Below are 27361 nucleotides of genomic sequence, written 5' to 3' on the forward strand. Positions count from 1 at the left end.
TGAAACCCAACACTGTCGCCCTGAAGCACGTAAGATACCGCAGTGTTTGCACCCAGCTCTTCAGAGTTATGCAGGGAGCCAGGTCTTCATACTTCAAGGAGGACTGCACGTCAAAACGGTTGATTCCTTCTGATGCATGCTACGAAGGATATTTATCAAATTAGTTTCTCCAACTTACTGAAAATGAACTACATTTTAAAATACTTAAACCTCAAATAAATGTGTCAAAGTTTGTAAGCACCCATTAAAAAAGACTATTGCTATTTCCTGAACATAGGTAATGTCCCCATTAAAATTTAAATCTAACCATCGACATTATTTCACAGTGACATGCATAACTGACCTTGAAAATGATGGAAAGGTGAACTTACAATGTTTAACTGTGGAGCAGTACATACAATCCCATGGAAAGAAACAGTGTAGTCAATGTTGACATCGCTGAGACTTGCCCACCAGCGAGCAATGCAAAACTCGATTGCTTTCCCACCCTACAGAGAAAAATGAAACATACTGTAAATGTGTGAATCACAAAATACAAACAGATTTGCACAGAGAGAAAACTCCAAGAATCTTGTTATTAGCTACGCCTGCTGCTGCTGCTAAGTCGCTTCAGTCATGTCCAACTCTGTGCAACCCCATAGACGGCAGCCCACCAGGCTTCCCGTCCCTGGGATTCTTCAGGCAAGAACACTGGAGTGGGTTGCCATTTCCTTCAGTGAATGAAAGTGAAAAGTGAAAGTGAAGTCGCTCAGTCGTGTCCAACTGTAGCGACCCCATGGACTGCAGCGACCCCATGGACTGCAGCCTACCAGGCTCCTCCGTCCATGGGATTTTAGCTACGCCTGGAGTTACCCAAATCAGCTGCAGAGACAGAGCACAGGTATTTAAATACACAGTTATCTACCCATAATCCTAAACTGCTTGTTGTAAGAGATCTGAGACGGTTTCCAAGTACATATAATAAATTAACAGTGAAAACAACCAGAATAAAAACAGGACCAAAGGAAAAATCATTAAGAACGATGGCAAGAGAAGGGGTATGACAGCTGTGTAGGAATTTTCAGTAGTCACAGGTAGTAGTCTTGGGCTCAGAGCTGCCTGGCAACCATGGTCAAATGAAATTATGGTCCCTCCCTTCTTTCTTTTTATTAAAAAAATCAGAAACAAAAGCTGTTCCTTGGATACTGAGTTTTCAATTTTCTAGTAATCAGTGTACTCAGTTCAGTCTCTCAGTCATGTCTGACTCTTTGTGACCCCATGGACTGCAGCACACCAGGCTTCCCTGTTTATCACCAACTCCCTGAGCTTGCTCAAACTCAAGTCCATCGAGTCAGTGATGCCATCCAACCATCTCATCCTCTGTTGTCCCCTTCTCCTCCTGCCCTCAATCTTTCCCAGCATCAGGGTCTTTTCCAATGAGTCAGTTCTTCACATCAGGTGGCCAAAGTATTGGAGTTTCAGCTTCAGCATCAGTCCTTTCAATGAACATTCAGGTTGATTTCCTTTAGGATTGACTGGTTGGATCTCCTTGCAGTCCAAGGGACTCTCAAGAGTCTTTTCCAGCACCACAGTTCAAAAGCATCAATTCTTCGGCGCTCAGCTTTCTTTATGGTCCGACTCTCACATCCATACATGACTGCTGGAAAAACCATAGCTTTGACTAGATGAATCTTTGTTGGCAAAGTTATGTTTCTGCTTTTTAATATGCTGTCTAGGTTGATCAAAGCTTTTCTTCCAAGGAGCAAGCGTCTTTTAATTTCATGGCTGCAGTCATCATCTGCAATGATTCTGGAGCCCAAGAAAATAAAGTCTCACCGTTTCCATTGTTTCCCATTTGCCATGAAGTGACTGGACCAGATGCCATGATCTTAGTTTTCTGAATGTTGAGTTTTAAGCCAACCGTTTCACTCTCCTCTTTCATGTTCATCAAGACACTCTTTAGTTCTGCTTTGCTTTCTGCCATAAGGGTGGTGTCATCTGCATATCTGAGGTTATTGATATTCCTCCCGGCAATCTTGATTCCAGCCTGTGCTTCCTCCAGCCCAGTGTTTCTCATGATATACTCTGCATATAAGTTAAATAAGCAGGGTGACAATATACAGCCTTGACGTACTCCGTTCCCAATTTGGAACCAGTCTGTTGTTCCACGTCTGGTTCTAACTGTTGCTTCTTGACCTGCATACAGATTTCTCAAGAGGCAGGTAGGGTGGTCTGGTACTCCCATCTCTTGAAGAATTTTCCAGTTTGTTGTGATCCACACAGTCAAAGGCTTTGGTGTAGTCAATAAAGCAGAAATAGATGTTTTTCTGGAACTCTCTTGCTTTTTCCATGATCCAACAGATATTGGCAATTTGATCTCTGGTTTCTCTGCCTTTTCTAAATCCAGTTTGAGCATCTGGAAGTTCGTGGTTCACATACTGTTGAAGCCTGGCTTGGAGAATTTTGAGCATTACTTTGCTAGCAATGTTAGATGAGTGCGATTGTGTGGTAGTTTGAACATTCTTTGCACTAGAAAGTTTAAAGATGAATCATATTACTGAGTTGGTGATGGACAGGGAGGCCTGGCATGCTGCAATTTATGGGGTTGCAAAGAGTCAGACACGACTGTGCGACTAAAGTGAACACATACAAGAACACAAGTGAAAGTTTATCTTCTCATCACTTATCTTCTGAGAAGAGATAAAGATAAGGGATCCAACTCAAAACACTAGGTAGCAAGTTTGAAGAAGGTCACCAGTGTATTCCCCTTCTAGAAGGAAGCCCCCATTTCTCACACTATAGGTTAAGTGTGGAAATCTGCAACACTGAAGTAATTTGTAGGAAGGAGTGGCAGTTTTCACCTATAGAGCAAATTAACCTCATGGATTCTTAACAACAGGGCAGTAATAAAATGACTAAAGTAAATAAAAAAGTCTTAAATATGGAAATAGTCTACCATACAATGAGAAAACAATCTCAACCAGGGTCCACTTTGTCAAGTGCCAGCATCTAGCATACCAGAACTTTCTTTTGACTAAATTATTTAGGAGTTAGAGAGATTAGTATTTACCTCACTTGGTCTTCACTTGGTCTTAAGTGCCTTAGTAAGATGACCTATCTTCTGACATTACTCAGCATTAATAAAACACACAGGCCCAGAGTGCTCTGAATGCAAACTACCAAATCAAATCAAAATACTTAAGTCTTAGGTCACACCAAGGGCTTTCAGGTGGCTCAGTGGTCAAGAATCCTGCTTGTCTGCCAAGGAGGAGACTTGGGTTCAATCCCTGGGTTGGGAAGAGGCCCTGGAGGAGGGTGTGGCAACCCACTCCAGTATTCTTGCCTGGGAAATCCCATTGATATAGGAGCCTGCTGGGCTACAGTCCTTGCAGTCACAAAGAATTGGACACGACTTAGCGACTGAGTAACAACAGCTCACACGAAAGACAAATGGAAAACAGTTTTAGGATTTCAGACTGTTAATTAAAACTTACTAAGACTGGAAAAGCTTCAGTGAGCGTTCCCTTCTCTGGAAGGGAACAAAATTTGTAGAATTCGTGACTTCTGTACGCTCTCTGCTTCACAAGCTGCACTGCGTGGAGGACGAACTTGGCAGACACCTCAGAAGAACAGGAGCACACGGTGACCTCTGAGGCGAGAAGGCAAGAGGCAACACTGTCACTCAGGTTTCAAAGGGACACAAATTCCGTAAGGCCTACGCCTACATTAGGGGAATCAGCTATCAAGAATAAAATGATACATTCAAGTGAAACCTGCATATTTCCTTAAAAACAATGAATTGACAGAATATTAATTAAGATGAGAGGGTAGGAAAGTTAGCTATGGAAAATAAACAAATCAGGATTTAAGTGAGCAACCGCTATGCTACAAAGAACATGAAACAGAAGCGGTCCACAGATGGACACACAATTATCCTAGCTGGGGTATTTTAAAAATCTCTTCCTCCTCTGTTGCTAAGTTCAGCCTTTTCTCTTACTTTAGCTAAAAGCCAATCAGTCCCTGATAAAGAGGACTTTACTTTTAGAAACCTCTGTTTGTTACCATGCCAAAGTTCCATTAGTTTCCCTCTATTCAACTTCACTGATAAGTTTTCCTAATCTCTCCCCCTTGGTTTATCTGCTCTGGCCTTCAGAATCCACATACAGATGGGGGGGGCAGGTGGTGGGAGGGAGTTTCAAGAGGGAGGGGACATGTGTCCTGACTGATTCACGCTGTTGTATGGCAGAAACCAACACAACATTGTAATGCAATTATCCTCCAGTTAAAGAAAAAAGCAAAAAAAAAAGAAAAACAAAAAACAAAAAAAGACAAATGGGCAAGACAGACTTTAATTTTACTTACCAGCCCATGTTGCACCCTCAGGAACTTCAATAAAATGCCTTCGAATCTGACCAGGTTTAAAATGTACATCTGTCAAGGCTAGGTCATAATGTGTTGATTCATTTACTCTAAAAATTAATAAAAATTAATGATTAAACATGATACTCTCATTAAAAAGGGCTTCATATTGTAAACCAACTGGCACTCTAGATTTCAACAGCTCCTGAGAAATGAACACAGGAAGTTAAAGGCTGGGAACAAAACGGTATGCACAGTATCATCTCATCTTTGCAACACTTCAGCAGAGAGAACTGGGGGGAGCCCAGTGTAGATGATTTTTCTGCTTTTTATTCGTTTTATAATTTGTCTATAATACACCCAGACACACAGTTCTTTTTTGTTGCTGTTGTTAACGGAATTCTACAACATCCACATAATTTTCCAAAAACCAGAATCTGGACTGTTTTGAGTCTAAAATGCTAAAATCAAAGGCAATGTTTTGTGACTCTGATACTGTCTTATCCTCTGAAACTGCTATTAAATTTAATCCCTTTTGTAGCTTCAAAATGCACCCATGCCAGAAATGACACAGTATGAAGAAAACTACTTTCATAGGATTTTTAAAAAGGATCAGGGAAACCCCAAAGTCAAATGTTTACTTATCCACACTGGAAAGCTAAAGTAGACACTAAGGACTAACTCTACTCAGTGTGACGAACATTTAGTGAGTGCCTACTCCATCGGGGGCACAGCTACTAGAAGCTACAGACGCAGCAGTGAATGTTCTGTTTTCCTTTTCCTCGGCCAGTCCCGTGGGACAGAGCGCCCAGCAGAGATGCTGAACGCAGCATGCTCTGGGAGGCGGGGAGTGCTGGTGGAAAAGATGCAAAGTGCTTCATCTGTGCGGAGTGGTCCCAGACAGCTTCCATCAGGAGAAGAGGTCTTGGCCGATTCCTGAATCTTACACGTTACCTCGTCTAGTAAGTTCCTGTCGGACTTGCAGGGAAAACGCGGCTGAGAATTTAACCGTTCTGCATTTCCTCACCTGTGTCACTAGTTATCTCTGTTTCATTCTATGCTTCATACAGGCTGAGACCTACTGCATGTTAAATATTACTATGCAACTAAGTCAAAAGAAAGTGCTAACTCACGTTTCCCAGTTTCCAGAACTCCCATCTCGGTCTTCCCCTTCCTGTACTGGACCATTTTTTTGTCTGTTCTGTACAGTGGGCTCCATGTGGGATTACATAAGATGCAGGCCCTGAGTCTTCTGTGGGCTCACAGTCAAATGGGGTCAATTAAAAATGACAGCACACTGGCTCAAGCCTAAACCACGGGCGTGTAAAAGCGAGAAGCAGCAGAAAGGAAGGACTCCCTTCAGCTGGGGATGACCGGGAACCTGCCTGGTCGCTGGGTTAGGAGACAGGGGCCTAACGCAAAGAATCAGCTGTGCAAACAGGCCCGTCCTGGAGACAGCGGAAAGGTCAGCTCTGGTGAGCTCGTGGGAATGTACAAAGTGGTGATGGAGCCGCAGGAGACACGGGCTCTGCAGGACCACCGCTGGCCAACTGCAGAGCAGGATGCTCGGGCGAGATGCTAAAGGACCTTATACGGAAGCAGTATGATCAGACCTGACCCTTCAGTCCGGGGTGGAAGGCAAGATGAGAAGGGAAGAGCCTGGAAACAGAGGGGACTAGAAATGCGGAAGAACCAGGGGACAATATGATTCCAGAGATGGGGGTAGCGGTGGCAAGGTCGGGGTGGGAGGGGACAAAATCACTGTCAGGACACTGCAGAGGCTTCAGGCCTCCAGCCCAGGCGGTCGGGAGGGCGCCGTCACCCTGGTGGAGGGCAGATGGCAGACGCCATTAATCCTCCTCCCTGTGAACAGGAGCAGCTGACCGACCACATGCCATCTTGGATGCTGAGCAAGGAGCAGAACTAAAACCCAGTTCCTTGGTTCTGGCCTGCGGATCCTTTACAAGCTCAGCCTGTTTCCATGAACAGCCACCTCACACTTACACGAACAGCACACTGCTGGTGACTGGGCACTTACTTTGCTGCGATGACCGCGGTGATGGGGACTCTGAACAGAGGACCTGCGTTGGGCGACGCTATGTCATAGCCACATACCTTGAGAAAAGAGTTAAGTGTCAGTATCCACAAACGAAGCTTCTTTAAAAGGAGAGAATGAAAGAAGGTGGACCTACTCACAGAATAAATTAATCTCATATTAAAGGTGAAACGTCCTAAGTAAAAGCATCAATTTTCTGATGTCACAGCACATATCAATGGCAAACAGCCTGAACAACTACATGCAGGCCAAGCCTTGACTAACTCAGACTAATGGGTAAACGGTCTGCCACACAAACACTCTGCACAGTGCAAAGAAGGCAGAGCAAAGGCACACAGGCCGTACCTCCGTGTAATGCAGTCCTTCCCGTAAGCCCCTGGGGTCCACGCGGATGTTTACATGTCTGCACTGGTTCATGAGCTCCAAGTGGCTGGGACACTGAACCCACGACGAATTCGAAGTTAAGGCTAAATGAAGCTGGAGGGATATCTTCTCAGAGTTTTCTGGCATTAAAAAAAACAAAAAGTGAAGATTAGCTCTGTTTTCCTCTTCCATTTTAAAACGTTCTGTAGTCTCTCAAGAACATTCAGCAGCAGGAAAGCACCGTTGGCTATAAAATGTAGGAGGCACAGGCTCCCCAAGCACAGCCCACACACACCAGTCACACAGCCTCCCTCACACGTGTTTCAGCACGCTTGGTGCTTGGGGTCCATCCACACGCCTACCCAGCACGGCCACAACCTTAACATAAGGCGTTTAGCGCTGTTTTCTCATACTGCGTGCAGTCAACAGAATCTAAGAGACTCCTAATTTACAGGCACGACAGTCTTGTTTACATTCACTGAGCTGGGCTTCTCCCTGGTTGCTTCTGATTTTCCCACTCTGCAACCAAAATCTGGCTCTTACACTCAAGCAGTAAAGGTGGGAAAGAAAAGGCATCTGACGCTTTATGATCCACAATTTAATTAAGAGCTCTAGGTGACTGAAGGCCCATTCTATTATTTTCTTGTAATCACACTGCTAACTCAACTGCCACTGTATCAGGGTCCCCAGTTGCCATCAGTTTCCCTTTGCTCTGAAATGCACAGTAATATTAACATTGTTCATTCCTATCTCCTCTTTAAAACATCAGCCTAAACAGCACCTCTCTATTACAGTACAATTCAAACCAAAAATGTGAACATGTGAGCTTACTCTCTGGCTATCACCCACCAGTATTTTCTGGAAATACAGGTTCAATGCCAACGCCATGATCCGAAGGTGCGGCCACCTGAACAGGATCTCGGAGGTAGATGCCACGGTTAGTTCCCACAGTAACAGTGAAACCTAATTTATTAGTGAACGATGTGTTCTGAACGAGGTAGTCATAGGCTTTATCAACCTAATTAAAAGGATACAAACAGTAAGATACACATAGTTGGGTCAAAAAAACCTTCTGTTGCAAATCACCCATTTCATTTCAGTTATAGCAAAGTACAAGCAAGAGTCAGCTTCAACATTCTCCTCTCTGAACTACATGACAAAGCCCATCAGGAGGACAGTTCTACCTCACTGGACAAAACCCTGGTCCAGCCACGGGACTCACCTTCCACTTCACCCTCTTACTCCCAAGTGATGATGCTAGGAATCCTCCAAGTGCCATTATGCCTGGTCAGCTTTTACCTGCTGCCCTCTGCCATCTCTCTATATGTCTTACATCAATTACATTTCTCTATCTTACCACCACAAATTCAACTATAAAATCTCTTTTCATACCTTCTTCGTTTATGGTTCAGAGAACTACTCTGGCCATATAGTCAACAATTAGAAAAACTCAATCACTATAGTAGGGATATTATCCAATAACAGCTAAAATATTATCCTATTGATCTACAGCCTGCTTCTCAAACGACAATACCTGAATAATACCGTGTCCTTGGGCAAATACTTCTATGTTGTCAGCCTTCACTGCAGTGTTTTCAAGAGCTCTTCTGACCGAATGAACTGTGTAGTTAACATCATTAGCTTTCAGACCTAAAATCAAAAGATGAAATCAAGAAACTAGTGTTTATTACAGAAGACAGTTACTGGAAACGCTTCCCCAGCCTCCCCCACCCTAGTATGGATAATGTGTACGTTTTCTGCTTTTAATGTTTTTGTGTCTCAACACTCATTTTTTAATCTTTTTTTTTTTACAGTATGACTCATAACACAACGACTTCATTCAATGAAAACTTCCGCATGCCCACTGTGACACAGCATGAAGGTGGGCTCGGCACAGGGACCAAAAGGCATTCCAATCACGTTTTCCTTAAGACAGTGCTGGTCAATCAACATGGTCACTGGCAGAAGGTCTCAACCAGGGCGCACAGGATGTACACCAGGGGTACGGAAACAAGCCAGAAAGATGCTCAGGCCCCACGCAACCAATCAGCACCTTGGAGACCGGATCCCAGGAGGCTGCTGACAAGCCTCCTGGTCGACAACAGGGACAATGAGGCTGCGGGTGACTGTCTACATGACGCGGAGGCCACCCAGCCGCCCACCTTCTGATGTTGACTGTTTTGAGGTGGAAGCGAGTAAGATGGCACGCCTGTCCTCTCCAGAACTAAACATGCAAATACTCATGAGGAGTGTAGAACGTGAACCAAAAAACATGGGAACATGACGGCACTTTAAGAGTCAACCGAAAAAGCAAACAATTTTGTCAGGATCTGGAGAGGCGATGCTCCCATCAGAACAGATACTGGGTTGGCTCTCAGGGAATACACGGGCGTTCACAGGGCCAAGACTCGGCGGGAAAGGAATTCCAGGCAGACAGAATAGTGTGCCACAGACAAGAGGCACCAGCGAGCCCGAGATGCTTGGAGAGGCTGCACAGTAGAGCGAGAGTGGAGCCCAGTCAGTGCCGATGGCCCCATCCTCCACGTCAAGCATGCAGCCGCCTGCCCATCAACCTAGAAAGTCCCGCCTCCCCATGGTCCGGTTCACCGGCTCCATGGCAACGCTTCCTACCCTCTACTATGTCAAGGAAGCGATTTTTTACTTTGTTCATAGTCTGTTCCTCCTCCAACTTTAATATCAACTCCACACAGGCAGGTCTTTTTGATGTTTTGTTCCCTACTTTAGCCCCAGGCCAAAATAAAGCTTAATAGTCAGTAACAGCCAATAAATATGCTTGCTGAGTGAATGCACGTTCAAACCATTAAGATCCCATAAATGATTCTCCACCACTTTACTGTGGGCCAGGTCATTACCAATTCAACCACGTTTTCTTGCCCTGAGAACTTTAGAGAACAAAAATATCTGTCTGCAAGAAGAGAAAGGTACTCAATTACTTTTTATGGCTACAATTTGTCTTTATTTTATGCCATCAAATTTATTTTATGAAACTGTCTAGACACTTCACACCTCCTTAAGCAAGCTTATAAACAAGGAAGCCGTGGATTTTACAACTAGGACTGAGGTGAAGCACAGGAAGGACAGAGGATCCTGGCACGCTGCAGTCCATGGGCTCAAAGACAGACACCACCGTGACTGAACAACAGCAAGGCGAAGTGTAAAATGATACTTTGAAAATCCATTTCTCCGTGTCACTTCTATCTCATTAAGAGTACTTAAACTGACAGAAACATGTGGAAGAGCCGACGACTCGCAGCTCCAGCAGGAGACTCTGCGGCGGGGTTAGCTGGGCCGCGGGGAGGCGCTCCTCACCTGACAGGACCAGGGCGATGCCCCCGCAGGCGTTGGGAGACGACATGGACGTCCCGTTCATGAGCTGGGTGCCCCGCAGCGTCCAGTTGGGGACGGAGGCGATGGCGCCGCCCGGGGCGCTGACGCTCACTCCGAGGGCCCCGTCAGCGCTGAAGGAGAGCAAGGCAGAGTCTGCTTAGGGAGGTGGGCACTGGGCCAACGGGCAAATGAACTCAGGGCAAAGCCCTGCGCTCCCCCCAGGCAGTCGGACAGAATGGCTGTGACAATCCCATGTTGGGAAGACCCCTGGAGAAGGGAAGGGCTACCCATGCCAGTGTTCTGGCCTGGAGAATTCCACAGACTGTGCAGTCCATGGGGTCGCAAAGAGGCGGACACGACTGAGCGGCTTTCACTCCACTCCACTTCCACGCGCAACCTACCTGGGGCCTCGAGAAGACCACGTGTACTGATTTGCAGGTAACTTCTCTCTCAGAGAGTACTCGGCAACCATCATATCAGGAGAAACGTAGGCGCCGACACCTGCGGGGGGCGGGGAATGTGGTCACTGACAGAAGGATACAGAACAGGGGTCGCGACTCGAACCCCACTGCTCCCCCAGCCGTGGGATCCCGGCGAAGCCCCTGTTCTCTGGACACCACCGTTCTCTCTCACAAGATGGAAAGGTGAAAAAACTTAACGACCCAGGCAAGGTCACTACATACCAGACACTACATGAGGTGCTGCGCTTTTGTATATAAAAATACCTACCAGCACTATTATGTGGACTAAACAGGATAATGTAACTAAAAGTGTGTGTATGCGTGAAAGAGAAAGAGAAATGTGTTTCAAACTGTAAAAATATAACTTCAGAAAAATAAAGGAATTAGTTGATTGATCTTCATTTTTAAATGGCCATGGTATAGAAAATTCTACCCGTGAAATTGGCAGTAGCCTCCCCTGCAAAGTGGCTGCAGTAACATGCTACGGTCTCCTAGATAAACGTGCAGATGAAACTAGTTAAGACTCTGAAATCACAGAACTCAGAGATCAAAGTCAGGTCCTTCATTCCAGGGATGTGCAAACAGGGCAGAGAGGGGTTAAAAAAATGTACTGAAGATAATGACCGGCAGAGACAAGACTCAGAATCCAAGACTATCAGCTCCTCATTCTCCTTCACAACACACACATCTCCTGGGTAGAAGGCTGGACAGAATGAGTGAATTAAGAGGACTTAGGTCAACAGTGCTGCCACATGAAACTGTAGTCATTTTGTAGAATTTAGGTTAAAGTGTTCTGCCAATGCGGGGATAAGAAAATGACAAAATGCTGAGCGCTGTAGAGGAGCAGTGCATTTTTATCACTAGGTACCTCTCAGGATTATTTTGTTTCATTTTGTGTCCTTAAAAGTATCCAGAGATCTGGAACACACAATGCATGAATCACTGGCAGGCACTGCTGTCTTAACACACGATTTAACAGAATTACTTTATCAAGAGATTTTAGGTTACTGAAAGCAAGCGACACCATGCTTAAAATTTACAAGCCACGAATACAAGCATGTCCCATAAATATAAGATCACTGATATTTTAAAACAAAAATATTTTTAAAAGGACCAGTTTCTACTCTAACCTTTAATGCCCAAATATTGCTGTGTATCTATAAAATCTCTAATACCTACGCAACTATAGTAACTCCTATGATACGTACGTATTGTGCAGTTAATGGTGGATACACCAGGAAAACTGCTTGGGACCAGCTTTTATGGTCACATGTTCAGTCACAAACATTAAGTGTTTTGAGCCCACATTTAAAAATAAACCAAAAATCTTCAGGTCTCATTTACTACTTAAGGGATCTCAATTCACCGTTCCTCATTCATGCCTCACATTAAAAAAACCAAGGGGTGGATTTCATGTTTTGTGGGGTTTTGTTTTTTGCACAAGATGGCAGCTACTGTCGTATAATAGAAGCTAATTTTATTATTTTCATATTATGACTGCAAATAATTCGATCTCTTACAACTTTCGTTGACAGGCATTATTGTTTCCTGTTGGATTCCAGTGAAGCAGACAATACCGTATCCGATCCTGAAGACAAAGGGTGGGGAAGGCCACAGGCACACAGTAAATGTGTTTCAACTGCTTTTCTCAGTAAGGAAGCTCCCTTCCTCTACCTCTAGGTCTTCCTGCATGCTCCAAGAGAAACTAAACGAGGGAACTCTGCTATAAATACACAGGCGGACACTATAAATAAAAAGTGAAGCAAGTGTCTTCATTTATGCTGCTCACTTAGCCTGGAAAGCCCTTCTCCTGCTTCTGTCTACCTACTGAAATCCTTGTTCTCACACTTCTTCCAGAAAGCCTTGCCCAGATCCTCAAATCAGAGGGAACAGCACTTTTGTGATCCCACAGCCTGATCTGGGACTGCAAGGAGATCCAACCAGTACATCCTAAAGGAAATCAACCCTGAATATTCATTGGAAGGACTTATGCTGAAGCTGAAGTGCCAGGACTTTGGCCATCTGATGTGAAGAACTGACTCATCGGAAAAGGCCCTGATGATGGGAAAGACAGAAGGCAGGAGGTCAAGTGGGCGACAGAGGATGAGATGGTTGGATGGCATCACCGACTCAATGAGTTGGAGCAAGCTCTGGGAGACAGTGAAGGACAGGGAAGCCTGGCATGGTGCAGTCCATGGGGTCACAAAGAATTGGACATGACTTAGCAACTAAACAACAGGCCTGATCTATACTTCTGCTACCCGTGATCTGTACCTCCACACTTACTCCAGTCTGCTGGAGATGAAATTCTACATCAGTGGGTCCCTACGAGAGTTCACTTTCCTGAGGGTCTATTATAGGCTCACAGTGTCCTGTGTGTGGGAGAGATACGATTAACACTGGATGGACTAAATCTTTTTGTCTGCTTGTTTTTAAGTTTATTTCTAACACTACAAACTCACCTATCACACTGGACGTGGTTCCTCCCGGACACCCGACTGTAGACAGGCAGGGGCCGTTATTCCCAGCACTTGAGACATAAATTATATTGTGCTTCCACACAGCTTCACTGATTACTTCACATATTCTCCTGAAAGAGGGAGAGGATTCAGTTGAACACACGAACTGTCCACTTTTCAGGAAATGGATTACTGTAATGTGAAAATATTTTCAAACATGGTTTATATAAAAAAAAAAAAAAACCATGGGTTGCGAGTAGCAGCAGCAATAGAATGGTGGTCACAGGTCAGGAGGGGTGCTTAGAATCACTCAGGGACATTCTCACACTGCAAGTGCCTTGCTTCTACTCACAAAGTGTTTATAAAACTAAAATACATTCAAACGCGAGGTCAGGTAAATTCCGGCACATGTGCCATTAGCAGAGCGCGACAGAGCCATGCCCAGAGACATACCCCAGTCGGGTTTCAGCGGAGGGAGTTAGGAGGCCCCGTTTTTAGTGGGGAATGTGCTAAAAACAAAACTGTATATATGTGGGGAAAATAAACTGCCAAGGGGCCAAAAGCAAAGACTGCAACGTTAGCAGAGACTGGGTCAGGGGCCACAGGGGGTCCACTCCCCCCCGACATGAAGTATGGAGAACCAACTCCTCACACAGCTGTCACAAGCGGCAAAGGTGAATGGGGAAATAAGGCGCTAGGGAGAGAGATTTAACATATAAGAGATCTGGTTAGAGCTTGACAGCAAGGAAGAAAAATACACTGGTAGTCATTACAGGAGGTAAAGTTAGACCACAAGGAAAAAAAATGAGGTCAATGTAAAAAAGGTTAAGGGCCAGGGATACTCCAAAATCATAAAAGTGAAGGAAAAAGCACATTAGAGTAAGAAGACTGCAGAAGAAGGAAGGTCCCAGGAGAGAAAGATATACACCGCGATAATGCAGACACGGAAGCAGATTCCTTCTCCCTCCTGCGAGGTTACGTTCACAACTGACGCTGACAGCGTGCTCGCTTCCAGGTCTGGAAATGAGCAATTGTCTCACAAGGAACCGTGTACCCGTCAGCTGAGGAAATTATGGGTTTTAAAATTTTTATTTCTTAAATCAACATGTGGTAGAACCGACCTTCTCTTCGGTGCGTAGTTCTGAGACTGCACATATGTACAGATTGTGAGACCCCCACCGTTACGTACAGGAATGGTTCCAGCGCCGCATTAAGCCATCTCCCGGGGTTATCGGGCCATCTGCAGGTACAGGGCCCCTTCCCAGGTGCTCACGGATCGTTCTGGAGCCCTGTCACTGTTCATGTCACCTAAACACAATCCTGAGACACAGCCACTGAAATGGCTCTTTTCATCTAGCAAAAGCATTTATGATGCACCCATGAAAACTCAATCACTGACGACAGCCAACTACAGGCTCGTTTGGTGACATTTGCGTTTCGGCAGAGCTCTGTCACAGAGCTGCAGAAAATGCACAATGGGTGTATCTGGATGGGGTGGTGGGAGGAAACTCTCCAGATAGGGTCACTGCCAAGTTAGCGCTATGAAGACAGAAAGGCTGAGGCAACATGAGGTCACGCTAAGCCAGAGGCTGGAAGACCCTTACAGCACAGGGAGGGGAGCAGGGCAGGGAGACCCGGCGATGGACAACGGTGAACACACCTGTCTCGGTTTTGCTGGAAAAGCAAAGGCCATGGGAGATGAGGAGGCTTGTTATTAGTTAGTTTTAAAGCTAGTGGATACTTGAGCAGGTCTGTCTAACAGTAAAGAGAGCCAGGAAAGGAGCGAGTCGATGCTGGAAGGCATCTCTGAGGGCGGAGGGGACCAGAGCCGCTCTTCATCCCAGGCACACTCCATGAGAAAAGAAGGGACGGCAGCTGGTGGGGTCAGGCGGGTCACAGGAGGGCCCGGAGTCCCCTCTGAGCGCTTTCATCTGCTCTGGGAAAGAAAGCAGCAAGGACGCCAGCTGAGGACTGACGGGGAGGTCGCCGAGAGTCCCCAGGAAAAGGTGTGCAACGGCCGTCCCAGAGGGAAGGGCACGCACTGTGACCAGAGACAGAGCTGACCGCACACCCGCGGCTCACGGCCCCCGAGCATGCCGCCAGGGTGGCCTCCGCAGAGCCGGCAGCTGAGGGGCGCCGTCACCGCAGGGCCCGCGGTGCACACCCGAGGTCCGGCTGCCTGTGGACGGGGGTCCGAGGGGCCGTCGGGTCCACCGGCCAGGAGGGGACACCAGCGTCAAAGACATGACTGTGGACCAAGGGCCTCGGGGCCGCACAGGATCTGCCCAAGTCTGCTCCTCGTCAGTTGTGACGTTCGCTCCAGTTACACAGAAGCGCTCACTGCTCTTACCAGCTACGCCCCCACGGCTGACGAGTGGCAAAGAACACTCACCCGGAATTTGGCCAGTGAGTCGCTTCTCCGTAGCTGTAGTTGACAAGATCACATTTATGATTTATAACCTCTATCATCTATTAAAAAGAGAAACAGTCCAGCTTAGACAGCCATTTATAAAAACAGAAAAGCCAGCACAAAAAAGGCATCCCACAGTTCTGTAACCAATCATATTCCAACTCATACCTATATTCATAAGTTACTGCCAGACATATGGCTAACGAACTTAAAAAAAGGTGTGTGTGTGTTTGGGGGTGGTGTTGATACACGGCACAGGAAGTAGTCAATAAAAAACAAACCAGCATCTGCAGAATTGAGTTGGAGAAACGAGGGAGGTCTCTTTAAAGTCTAAATTCACTCAAGTGAAATAGAATTCATATGTTAAAGTCAAATGAAGAATAAATTCTTACACTGATGGAGCAGGCTGGCTGAGATGTCTTCCTGTCTTTTTTCATGCTTTTAAAAGTATCTCAAAATAGTTTGCTAAGGGATTTACTACAAGTGAGAGGTATAATGTAAACAATGTTTTCATGTTTCCCCAAATCTCTTTAACCCAAATAATTTCTAATAAAAATATTTTTAAATGAGTTAAGCATTTTGGGCTTTTGCAAACAAAGTCCTATACACTAAATACAGTGCCATGTATTTTTGATAAAGCAAGAGCAGCTTGCTAATCCAAGTATCCACGACCATGAACCATCAGTCCTGGACACCAGCAGCTCAGGAGCACTCACAGCTCTGATGAGGCCTGTGCCTGTCTCCATCGTGCTGAGTCTCGTGTCTCCAATCTTGATGGAAAGAATCTGAGCACCAGGAGCTACGCCATTCCGCTCAGGTTCTTCAGGAAAATGCCCAGCAGCTATACTAGCTACGTGTGTTCCGTGGGCTCCTAGAGGCAAAAAGGGGAGAAAATGAGGAAACACCCTCAGAGGCTCAAAGTTTTAACCACGAGATTCAATCTGCGTAGTAGTAATCAGAATAAAAACACGGTTATCTTAACGTGTAAGGGGGTACTGTTTCTTCTGTCTCTTAACAATAATTCACAAAAAGTGACTGTGATTTACATACGCTATTCTGCCATCCTGGATTCTACGCTGTTAAGTCACAAAGGTGAGAAAGTATTTGCACACATGTAACTGACAAAGTGCTTATATCTAGAACATAATCTTTCAAAAAAAAAAAAAGAACCCCCCCCAAAAATGGGTAAAGAGCGTTTGAAAAACATTTCCCAAGAGGATGACCAAATGGCAAATAAACGTATGAAAAGGCGAGTCACCTGGGAGACGCAGAGGAAGGCCACGCAGAGCCACCCCTTGCTGAAGAGCTGAGGCTGAGGGTGGCCGCTGTGGGCGGGGGCGTGCACTCTCCGCTGCGGCGGGTGCGACACGCCTCTGCTACTGCCAAGGGGAGCTCGGAGGGTCTTCAATCCTGTATGGCCCTACCACACCCAACCAGCTCTCCCAGACATGGGTTCCAATTAAAACAAAAACCAACTTCTACACAGACCTGTACACAGTTGTTCAAACAACCCAAGTGTGTATCAGGAGGTGAATGGATAAATAAACCATGGTGGACACACACGGTGGAACACTGCTCCACAATAAGGAACAAGCCACTTATAATCACAGCACGGATTCAGCCCAACATGCTGCAATGGGCAGGCAAAAACAAACTTCATTTTTTTAATTCCATTTATATAAAATTCTATCAGATGTACAGTAATCAAGGGTGGACAGAAAGCCATTCAGCGGCTACCAGAGGATGTGAGTGGAGACAACTGGATTATAGGAAGAATAAGCCAGCCTTTGAGGGTGGTGGTGATGGAGATGTTATTTTGGTTGTAGGGATGGTTTCCCGGGTGTGTGCACACATCAGAACTCACCACATTATGAGTGTGTAGTGTGTGCAGTTTCCTGTACCTAAGCTGTGCCTCTATGGGCGGGGGGAGCTGGGTACCCTACTTCACCCTCCTCACTCCCTCCCAGAAGCAAGCACTGCCCTGCAGCTGGTGCACACCGTCTTCACACCTATGCTTTCATATTTTTACCAAACACACCCATAAACAATTTTCACACAAATTTTTTTAATATCAATATATTTTTTTCAGTAAAATTTATATGAGATTTATACATAGTTATATGCAGATTTATTATGATTACTATATAACATATTCCACAGGATGAATAACATAATTTATAAAAAACACACAAATTTCAAGAAAGTTTATAACTTTTTTGAAATTACACAGAAAGCTGTGTTAAGGATCCTTTTACCTGATCCTTCACACTCATGGGTGAATTTTCAAGAGTTAGTATTTGGAGGTGAAATTATTGTTCATAGAATGAACTGTGTTTACATTATTTTTTGTAGCTGGACCATGCTCACACTCCTGGAATGGATCCTACATGGTTTCGGCCTTAAAAAAAAACAATACCCAATACCTTTCCAGGAAATCAAATCACATCCGTGACTCCAGACCTAGTTCTGTCGTAGGGATCGGTCAATTCTCCTTCGGGCTGTTTTTGGGTAGAGGAATTTATCCTCCCGGTACTTTGCACGTTCATCTCTAGTTAGCAAACCTAAGACAGAATACCTCCACTGGTCACTATGGAGAGCAGGTTCCCGTCGTCGTATATGTTGACAGAGTAGTTCAGCATCTCGGCAGCACCGAAGGAGCCATACTCCTGAGCCTCTTTGTAGTTTCTCAGAACAGTCGATTTACTCAGATCCCCATCTTCACTCGAATCAATGCAGGCTCTGGAAAAGGAGAATTAAGAGCAGGTAATGCAATTTATCTTCTTTTTCTACCTTTCTAAAAATCACACAATACTGTTTCTCGAGGATCTTCTCACCACACTATCTCTGTTTACCAGCACAAATGTGGCAGCTTCCTCTGTCACAGAGGCCTCAGTAAAGACTGGGTAAAGTGACTTAAGCAACCAGCCCTTAAATGAAGTCACGCACAAGGGTCTCTAGGAACCGTCCTTCACAGACCCCCAGGAAGAAAACCACCCACCCGCTTAAGGAATCAGACCAACTTAGCGTCTAGGTCTCCGGTGGTAAATCTTTATGCCATTTTCCTCCTCTGCCCTTAAAACATTTATAGTAGATACTCTTGCCAGACCCTCCTGCACTTACTTTACAAAGTGCCCAGCTTCAATCAGGAAGATTCCTATGATCAACCTGCTGTTGTATATTTAATGACTGCTGTCTGGTTAAGGGGGTAAGATTCTCTAAGAGAGGTAAGAGTCAGCTTTCATGCCTAAAATACTAAGAAGTTTAAGAGGCTTTATCCAAAACTACTCAAAAGCCAACCCGGCTCTCAAGGAGCTTTGCTTAGAGATATTAATGTCTTGTAAACCAAATCTCCGGGTAGTTTGAGGGCTTAATGTTCTTCAGAGCAGGCAAGACCATGTTTAAATGAAGATGTATAAAATCCACATGGCTTACCTCCAGGTCTCACCATCAAACCACACCAAGCAGTCGTACACAGGGCCAGGATCACTGTACTTTTTCTCAAAAGAGTTTAGCAATTCCACTTGACTGTGAAGCTCCTCCTTGATTAATTTATTTGCCTAATCAATTAGAACATGTGCTAATGTTAGCACTTTGTGCTCTTGGCAAGTGACAGTAACAGACAACCAAAGACAATGTGACCCAGTAGTAAAGTCATTTTACCCTGGAAAAACGGAAGAAGACTTTCCTTTTATGTCTGTACAATTTGAAATTCAATTTAGTGGCAGATATCAATTAAAATATTAAATAAAAAATCCTTCCCTCACTATCACAGTCAGCCCCTCACTACAGCTGCTTTGGGGAAGACACGGTGCTACATGGCGGGGACCTCACTTGGCCAAGGGTATTAGTCACATGCCTGTACCTGCATGATTCAGTTCCAAAAGCAACACTAAAACTGCTACACGTTAGTTCATCTACCTTTAGATTTTTATAGCCAGGAACATTTCCACTTCAAATCTGTTTCTTAAGAACCCAAATAAATAATAGGAATTATGAATAGTCTCGCCTCTGTTGAATTTGCTGAGTTAAATACATACTGTATTTTTGACCAAGTACATATAAACTGCTATTCAACCATTCTGAGCTATAAAAATGGAAAATTTGTATGCTTCAATCTAAGCACTTTAAAAAAAGTACTGTATGAGATGGTCCTATATTCGCCTGACTAGTCCAGGTGAATAAAAACTTAGATTTCACATGTTCCCAAAATCTTAAGTTACGCTTCATTTTTTCCTTATTCAATATATTCAATGTTTACTCCTCCTCAAGGAAAAAGACAATTATATAAACATTTTTGGCATACAAAATAAAATGGCTAATTAAATTCAGATCCCTCTTCTATAGTTAGTGCTCTATATGTAGTACTTGAAATACTACATTTCACGTCTCCAACAGGAGGTTGAAGAACCAAAAGTGATCTAACCAAAAATTATACAGCTGTTAAAAATGAACACAGATAAAGTAAATAAAAGTGTGCGTGTGCAGATCTATATAGGCTGGTGGGCATTGACCCGACCTGCATGTTAATGAAAACTCTTGACAAGTTTTTAAAATATCTGCCTCCTCTGTAAGGTTCTGATTTATTTCCTCTCTAGGACACAAACATGGAATTTTTAAAGCTCCTCATGTGATCCTAGCAGGGAGCCAGGGTTCAGAATCGCCAATACAATCCCATTTCTGATTAAGAAATGCACGCCCTAGAAGCCTAAGTAGACGTTTCCTCCAAAAAGACACACATGTGGCCAACAGGCACAGGAAAAGATGTTCAATGTCACTTATTATTAGAGAAATGCAAATCAAAACTACCATGAAGCCATCACTTCATGTTGGTCAGAATGGCCATCCTCAAAAAGTCTACAAATAATAAATGCTGGAGAGGGTATGGAGAAAGGGAACCCACCTACACTGTTGGTGGGAAAGGTAAATGGTACAGCCACTACGCTTCAGAAACAGTCTGGGGATTCCTCAGAAAACTAAAAATAGAGTTACCACATGCTCCAGCAATCCCACTCCAGGGCATATACTTGGAAAAGAGAAAAGCTCCAATTCGAAAGATAACATGCACCCCAGTATACACAGCAGCACTGTTTACAACAGCCAAACAGGAAGCAACCTACATGTCCATCGACAGGTGGCTGGATAAACAAAACGTGGCACGTATATAAATACACACACACACACGATGGAGGACTGCTCAGCCATAAAAAGAACAAAACAATGTCATCTGCAGCAACACGGATGGATATAATCATACTACATGAAGTAAATCAGAAGCAGAAAGACAAATACCATGACATCACTTATATGTGGAATCTAAAAAGGAATGACAGAAATGAACTTCCTGACTGACAGAAAAGACCCACAGACACGAAACACATTACGGTTACCAGGGCGGGAGGGAGGGGAAGGGGTAAGTTAGGAATGTGAGCGAAACAGATACACACTACTACATATTAAATAGATAAACAAAGACCTACTGTATAGCACAGGGAATTATATTCAATATCTTGTAATAATCTATAATGGAAAAGAATCTGAAAAAGAATATATATATATATGTATGTATAACTGAATCACTTTGCTGTACACCTAAAACACTGTATATCAACTATACTTTGATTAAAAAATTCATTTAAAAAGTGGCATGCATTAACAGAAAAATTCAGAAGGACGAACATCAAGTTGCTGCTAGCATCCCTGGGTGGTGACCTTCCAGAGACTTTCACCTGCTAACCGTTACATACCTCTGGTGCTCCAGTTTCTGCAACAGCACTTATAGCTTTCATAATAAACTGAGATGCTATTTTCATCTCATACACTGATTTACAAAACATGCAACACAAGAATGTAGAAGAATGGGAACTCTCGTACACTTCCTATGCAACTGGTACGGTCACTTTATAACCCACCAGAAGACCGGCCCAAGAACTTCCAAAACAGGATTTTTTCATCCTGGCCCAAAACTGGAAACAAAGCAAGGATCAATCTGCAGAACGGACACATACATTGTGGTCCAGCCCTCACAGAGTAACGAGAGTGAACTACTCCAACACCCCGCACTGGAGGATCGTACGGAAAACATCGGATGAAAGCGGTGATGCGTAAAAGGACAGACACCGTATGATTCCATTTTACAAAATCCAGAACGGGTGAGGTCACTTGACAGTGTCAGCCATCAAGGACAGTGGCTGCTCCTGGGTGGAGGTGGCGGTGAGCAGCCAGAGGCACGAGCGGCGCCGGCGTGCTGGCGCTCGGGGTGCTCCCTCTGTGACAGTTCATGACACCACATCTAGATGTGCGCACTTTTCCGTGCGGGCACTCTATGTTCATTAAGAACTTTTAAACATTCAACCAATATATAAATTGATTTCAGGACAAATGAGGAAAGGAAAATAAGTAAAATTAGACAAGTTAAAACATGGGGGAGAAAACAAACTTGGGGGAAAAGTCTGTGCATTCTCTAAGAACTGTTAATTCTCCAAGAACACGCTAATGTTTAAATAAAAGCGACTAGCACCAACTTGAGAAGGACAGTTGTTGGCAACGTCAAACTCTTCCTGCTTCCGACAGGCCTCCGCGAGGGCTGCTCTGTGGACAGGGTCCCAGATTTTTTCCTTCCGTTCTTTCTGCAAAGACAGAGAAATGGCCTTCCAATGAGGTGGACTAATATGCAGGTAAACTGAGATAGGAACTTAAGAGTTGCTATTAGCTGTGATGCTATACAATGCTCATACAGAGGTTAAAAAAAATCATTTATAATCAAGTTGATAAAGCAATGAACGGATCAGTTATAAAAAACTTGATTACTTAATTCACCATGCCTAGACTCTAAAAGCCCAAGTTTACCAAGGCACAACCAGATGTTATTTTTATACATCATAGGCCCCCATTTAAATCCTTCTCCAAGAATAGATAATATCATGTCAAGTAACAGCCTGAAATACCATCATTTGAGGAAAAAGAAATGCCTTCAGCCAAGAGCAAGCAGAAGACAGGGTAAGCCCACAGCTACACTCTGGTGGACTTCCTGTCTCCCACCTCCCTGGCCTGTTCTTTTTTCCCACCCTCGTTGACTTGATGGTTCTTTGCTGCTGAAACTGGTCTTCCCGCCATCCCGAGTGTCTTGAACCACAGTGCCTCCCAGTGGAAGTCAGCTAGTTAAAGAAAGCCTCTCCAGTAAAAGAATCAACTCCACTGGACTAAAAAAGGGGATCTGCTTGAACCTAATCCATACCTGAACATGGCTGATTAAATTTAATGTAATGCATAAAAATACTGTGCATTTCAGCCTGAAATATTAAAACAAAATAGTATCTAATAGAAGTTGCGTTACATGACATTTGTTTTCTGATTTTTTTTTTTTTTTTTTCAGAATGACTGGAATCTGCCAAGTAAATATTTATATGTAAAATACTGAGTAACTTCTTACTGGCTCACTGACCCCTGGAGAAGCAAATCACAACCCTAGACTACATGGCCCATGGGTCTCACCCTGAAGGCCCAACTTGCAAGGATCACATCTTGTTTTACTACTTTAAAATCTTACATAAAATTAAAACTTCACTTCCTTAGTCATACTAACCACATTTCAAGTTCTCAATAGCTATTTGTGGCTCGTGGCTCCTATAATGGATGGATAATGAACATTTCAAACGCTCCCGTGACTACCGAAAGGTCGACTGTGCTGTCATAAAGCAGGCTCCATCTCACTGGTTTTACAATTCTTAGCTCTCCAAAGACAGACTATGTTTCCCGTCCTTCAGCTGCATTAGGTCTGAGTTACTTCCTTCCCTAGTTCTGAATCATCACTAACTGGGATCAAGAAAGCAAGGCAAAGACTAGGAAAATGGGAAAAATTACCAGAGAAACGACAGGAACAGGAATAAATAAGGCAGTCTAGGCTTTAAATTGATTGTCCAATGAAAGCATATCCCTCTTCCCAGAAAAACACAAATACACAAAATGTGAATAAAATTTCAAGGTTTTCAGATTCCCTAAACTTATCCATGTATCTCAGATTAGGAAACACAAATGGGTAACATTTCACCGGATACCATCTTTCTTGAAGCAGATATCATTTGAAAGTCTCCAGATCCCCTTAATAATCATCAGGTTAGTGAGAGCTAAGGAAGTCTCTTTCTTCAGTCTGAATAGAATCTGAAGAAGTCATCGATACTAGATTGTCCGTTACCTGAATTCTTTCCTTGAGAGCCTTTGGATAGAAATCGTAGCCATTTTTTATGCCAATGTGATATCTGCCTGAGGGATTTGTCCAGGTCACAGGAATCTATGGGAAAAAAGAACATTTCTCACTCACTAAATGCTTCCCAATTCCAATGGTGCAGTCCTGGGGGAAAATCTGTCCTTGGGGCTCAACTTCAAGCAGGCCGCCTTAGAGCATATCTTTAATACTCTAAGTTGCCATTTAACATATCTCTGGCTCCTTTTGTCTCAACAGTGAGATAGCTTAACTAGAGTACTTTCATTTACACAATGCTTTACAGTTTATGCAGGGCTATCAACATCACATTAAACCGCTAAGACATTCAGTTCCCAAGCGCTCAGGACAGCTCACTCCCCCATCACCCAACTGCCCATCAACCAGGGGAGGGAAGCAACTTACAGAACCTCTCCGCCCTCGGATGTCCCGCTAAGAAAAAGAACTTCACTCTCCTCCAAGATACTACAGGGATGGGCCCAGAGCCTATAAAAAGAGCTCTTTGTGTTCTTAAGAAAAAAGCTCTATAAAATTATGATAATTACATACAACATCTTATAATAGTCTTTCCTGCTCTCTCAAAGTATTTAAAAATAACACTTCAAGCTTTTAATTTACATAAAATACAAAGAGCATGCCCAGTTTACAAATGGAGAAAGCAAACAGGCAAAGAGAAATTAAACTTCTGGCCCAAACAGGAGGGTTGAAAAGAAAGCTGGAATCTAGTTCTATCAAGAGACAAAAACCTGGTGTAAAGGATACAGAATTTAAAGCCAGACAAACCTGGCTATGGCCCAGACTCTGCTCCTCACCAGGCGGGAGCCACGGGCTTCCACTTCCTCATGTGCAAAAGGAAGAAAATCATCTTTACTTCACAAGTCCCATGAATAAGAATTTGTGTGAACATCAACCAACTTTAACTGTCAAATAAGACCATGGGGACCCTTCACATTCTATCATCTCAGGACCCATGATCACTAAAAACAGCTTTTAAAGTGTACAGGTTACGAAGCTGAACTAACAACCACCAGAAGCTGTGGACTGACTCACAGTCCTCACTTGTGCAGGATCTCTACTCGACTCGGATCCTCAAGTCCCTCTTCATCAGACTATTCCCCAGGCAGGAAGCCTGTGGAGGAAATTTTCTCACAACTCAAGAGAGGAAGACAATTGTGCACAGAACTTCCAAGATCTACTGACCTTCAAAAGCCTGCACATACTGTAAAGCAATTATCCTTCAATTTAAAAAAAATTTTTTTAAAAAGTCTGCGCATCAGTCATCATTTCTGAACCAACGACATCTAGAGTTCGTGAAATTTTAAACATGCTGGCATACAAATTAGCACTTTTCATTCAAAACTGACCAGCCTTCTTTAGATAATAGAGATTCTTATTCTCGCAACATCCATGACACACAATAATAACGTGTTGCAACAATAAAAGAGTGAGCAGCCACAAGCCTGTTTAATCACAGGTGTCCCACCACCCAGGTGGCTTTGTTCCCATATGCTACTGACAACTCCTTTGTGCAGAGATTACGAAAAGCTGTGAAATGCCAAAGGATTAAATGAAATAACCGATCAAAGTAACTGCAAAATAATCAGGTGTTGAGACAATCACAATTACTTAAACTATGTATGTAATACAATAAAAATAATGAGTAGACATAATTTGTGTTGAAGTAAAGCAAGACTAAATTCTGCAGGGACCACGAACCAGATATTTCTCAAACTGCTACCACGCATTTTCTTCACAGTACATGTGGACTAGTTAGTTACAAAAATGTAACTAAAACAAAAAAATAAGAAAATAAAAATTATGCATAATCACGGTTCTACTAGTTAACCTTCACCATGTTAAAGCTAGCTCTGTTGCTTGTTGTTCAGTTGCTCAGTTGAGTCCTACTCTTTGTGACCCCATCGACTGCAGCACGCCAGGCCTCCCTGTCCATCACCATCTCCTGGTGCTTGCTCAGACTCATGTCCATTGAGTCAGCGATGCCATCCAACCACCTCGTCTTCTGTCATCCCCTTTCCTCCTGCCCTCAATCTTTCCCAGCATCAGGGTCTTTTCAAATGAGTGGGCTCTTCATATTAGGTGGCCAAAGTATTGGAGCTTCAGTTTCAGCATCAATCCTTCCAGTGAATATTCAGGGTTGATTTCCTTTAGGATTGACTGGTTTGATTTCCTTGCAAACCAAGGGACTCTCAAGAATCTTCTCCAACACCACAGTCCAAAAGCATCAGTTCTTCTGTGCTCAGCTACCTTTACTCTGAGGCCATCGGAGAATATGTTATTTTACATATTTGAGTATTCCATACAAATGAAGTTATTTTGGGTCTCTCTTAAAAATCAAAGCATTTCATTTATTTTTTACCATTTTAAGCTGCTCTCTTTAAAAGAGTTTTAATTACATAGTAACTAACAATGTGATAAGAGTGATTCTCAAACAAGAAACAGAATTTCTTTAATTACTAATTACACCTCATTTTACTGACTCTTTTAAAGAAAGGCTGTTTAATGAACTAAAGGTTTTCTCAATGAGACAACTGTCACCGTGAGTTGTTGACATTCCATGCAAGAAAATTATGTTGAGTTTTTTGCCTCAAAACGGTACTTCAGACTTGTCAGCCTCACGGTCGGGGTGGACACAGGGACCCTCTCCCTTCAGCTGTCACTGCACCTAAATTCGATGTGAAGTGTGGCTGAGGCATTCACGGTCTCTGAACTAGCCTAAACTAGGCTAAAAAGTGATGATTTGAAAAATGACTTCAAGTTAAATGAGGCAGAACTTTAAAAGGCACTGTGCTTCCTTCCAAATGCTGCTAAAAGTAGAATAAGGAAAAGGAAAAAACCAAAAATCCTAACGACAAAGAATGGGAAATGAGGCTTTAGAAGCCAAAAGTCACCACGTTTTGAAGGCTGCAAAGTAAAAGCCGGCACTGAAAATTGGTGGGCAAACTATGGACTTTTAACACATGCGGTGGGACGAGTGGGTGTTCAGATGGAAAAAAAGAATATAGGGACTCCTATTTTAAACAAAGTGTTAAATCAATTCCAGGTGAATTCTAGAACAAACAAGAAAAGAAAAATGATGGATGCCTTTAGAAAATAAAAATGGGAGAATATCCTGATTTCAGGTCAGGAAGGGTTTTTTTCTTTGCTATCAAATACAATTTAAAAAAAATGAAAGCAGGTGATCATATTTACTCAAGACCTTTACAGTTTCTTTTGCTTGTCCTTCATTTCTGCTGCCCCATGTTTTCCTTTGAAAAGTCTTTTTTTTTTTAACTATTTTTAAAAAGTGTATCTGCTGGCTATAAATACTCTTACTTTTACTTTATCTGGGAATGTCTTTATTTCACCCTCTTCCCCTGAACATATTTTCAGTGCATATAGAATCTGGGATCGACAGATCCTTTCTTTCTGCACTGGAAAAATGTCACGCCACACCCTAGGATTCTGATGAGAAGGCCGAAGTCAATCAATCCTTCCCATCTATATAGTGGGTCACTTTTTCCCGGCTATTTTTGGCAATCTGATTGGATGTTTCCGGGCATGAATCCCTTTCAGTTTATCCTATTTGGGGTTCACTCAGCTTCTGGAATTAGTAGGTTGGTATCTTTGCCAAACTTGGGAGAACCTCTCCCCCAATTTTTTTTCCCCGCAGCACACCCCTTTCCCATCTTTCTTAGGGTCTAATGATGC

At 43.6% G+C, this 27361-nt stretch overlaps 1 protein-coding gene across 5 annotated transcripts in view; it reads right to left on the bottom strand.

Annotated features, from left to right (window-relative positions):
* The window catches only part of TPP2 (tripeptidyl peptidase 2), a 58276-nt gene that overhangs the window by 21306 nt on the left and 9609 nt on the right, over nucleotides 1-27361 (bottom strand). For 3 of the 5 annotated variants that reach the window (XM_070380766.1, XM_070380765.1, XM_070380769.1), the window contains exons 3-20: nucleotides 23627-23722; nucleotides 21957-22061; nucleotides 20913-20969; nucleotides 18868-18992; nucleotides 18011-18174; nucleotides 16152-16306; nucleotides 15418-15494; nucleotides 13029-13156; nucleotides 10507-10606; nucleotides 10088-10236; nucleotides 8292-8407; nucleotides 7607-7775; nucleotides 6740-6897; nucleotides 6377-6453; nucleotides 4342-4448; nucleotides 3474-3628; nucleotides 372-488; nucleotides 39-139 (exon numbers count right to left, since the gene is read on the bottom strand). In XM_070380766.1, the coding sequence (XP_070236867.1) occupies nucleotides 39-139; nucleotides 372-488; nucleotides 3474-3628; nucleotides 4342-4448; nucleotides 6377-6453; nucleotides 6740-6897; nucleotides 7607-7775; nucleotides 8292-8407; nucleotides 10088-10236; nucleotides 10507-10606; nucleotides 13029-13156; nucleotides 15418-15494; nucleotides 16152-16306; nucleotides 18011-18174; nucleotides 18868-18992; nucleotides 20913-20969; nucleotides 21957-22061; nucleotides 23627-23722 (2156 nt within the window). The remainder of the gene's footprint in view (nucleotides 1-38; nucleotides 140-371; nucleotides 489-3473; nucleotides 3629-4341; nucleotides 4449-6376; nucleotides 6454-6739; nucleotides 6898-7606; nucleotides 7776-8291; nucleotides 8408-10087; nucleotides 10237-10506; nucleotides 10607-13028; nucleotides 13157-15417; nucleotides 15495-16151; nucleotides 16307-18010; nucleotides 18175-18867; nucleotides 18993-20912; nucleotides 20970-21956; nucleotides 22062-23626; nucleotides 23723-27361) is intronic. The other 2 variants (XM_070380768.1, XM_070380767.1) reach the window with 1 other exon arrangement.

Source organism: Bos mutus, chromosome 12 (assembly GCF_027580195.1).
Source record: "Bos mutus isolate GX-2022 chromosome 12, NWIPB_WYAK_1.1, whole genome shotgun sequence".
NCBI classification, from domain to species: Eukaryota; Metazoa; Chordata; class Mammalia; order Artiodactyla; family Bovidae; genus Bos; species Bos mutus.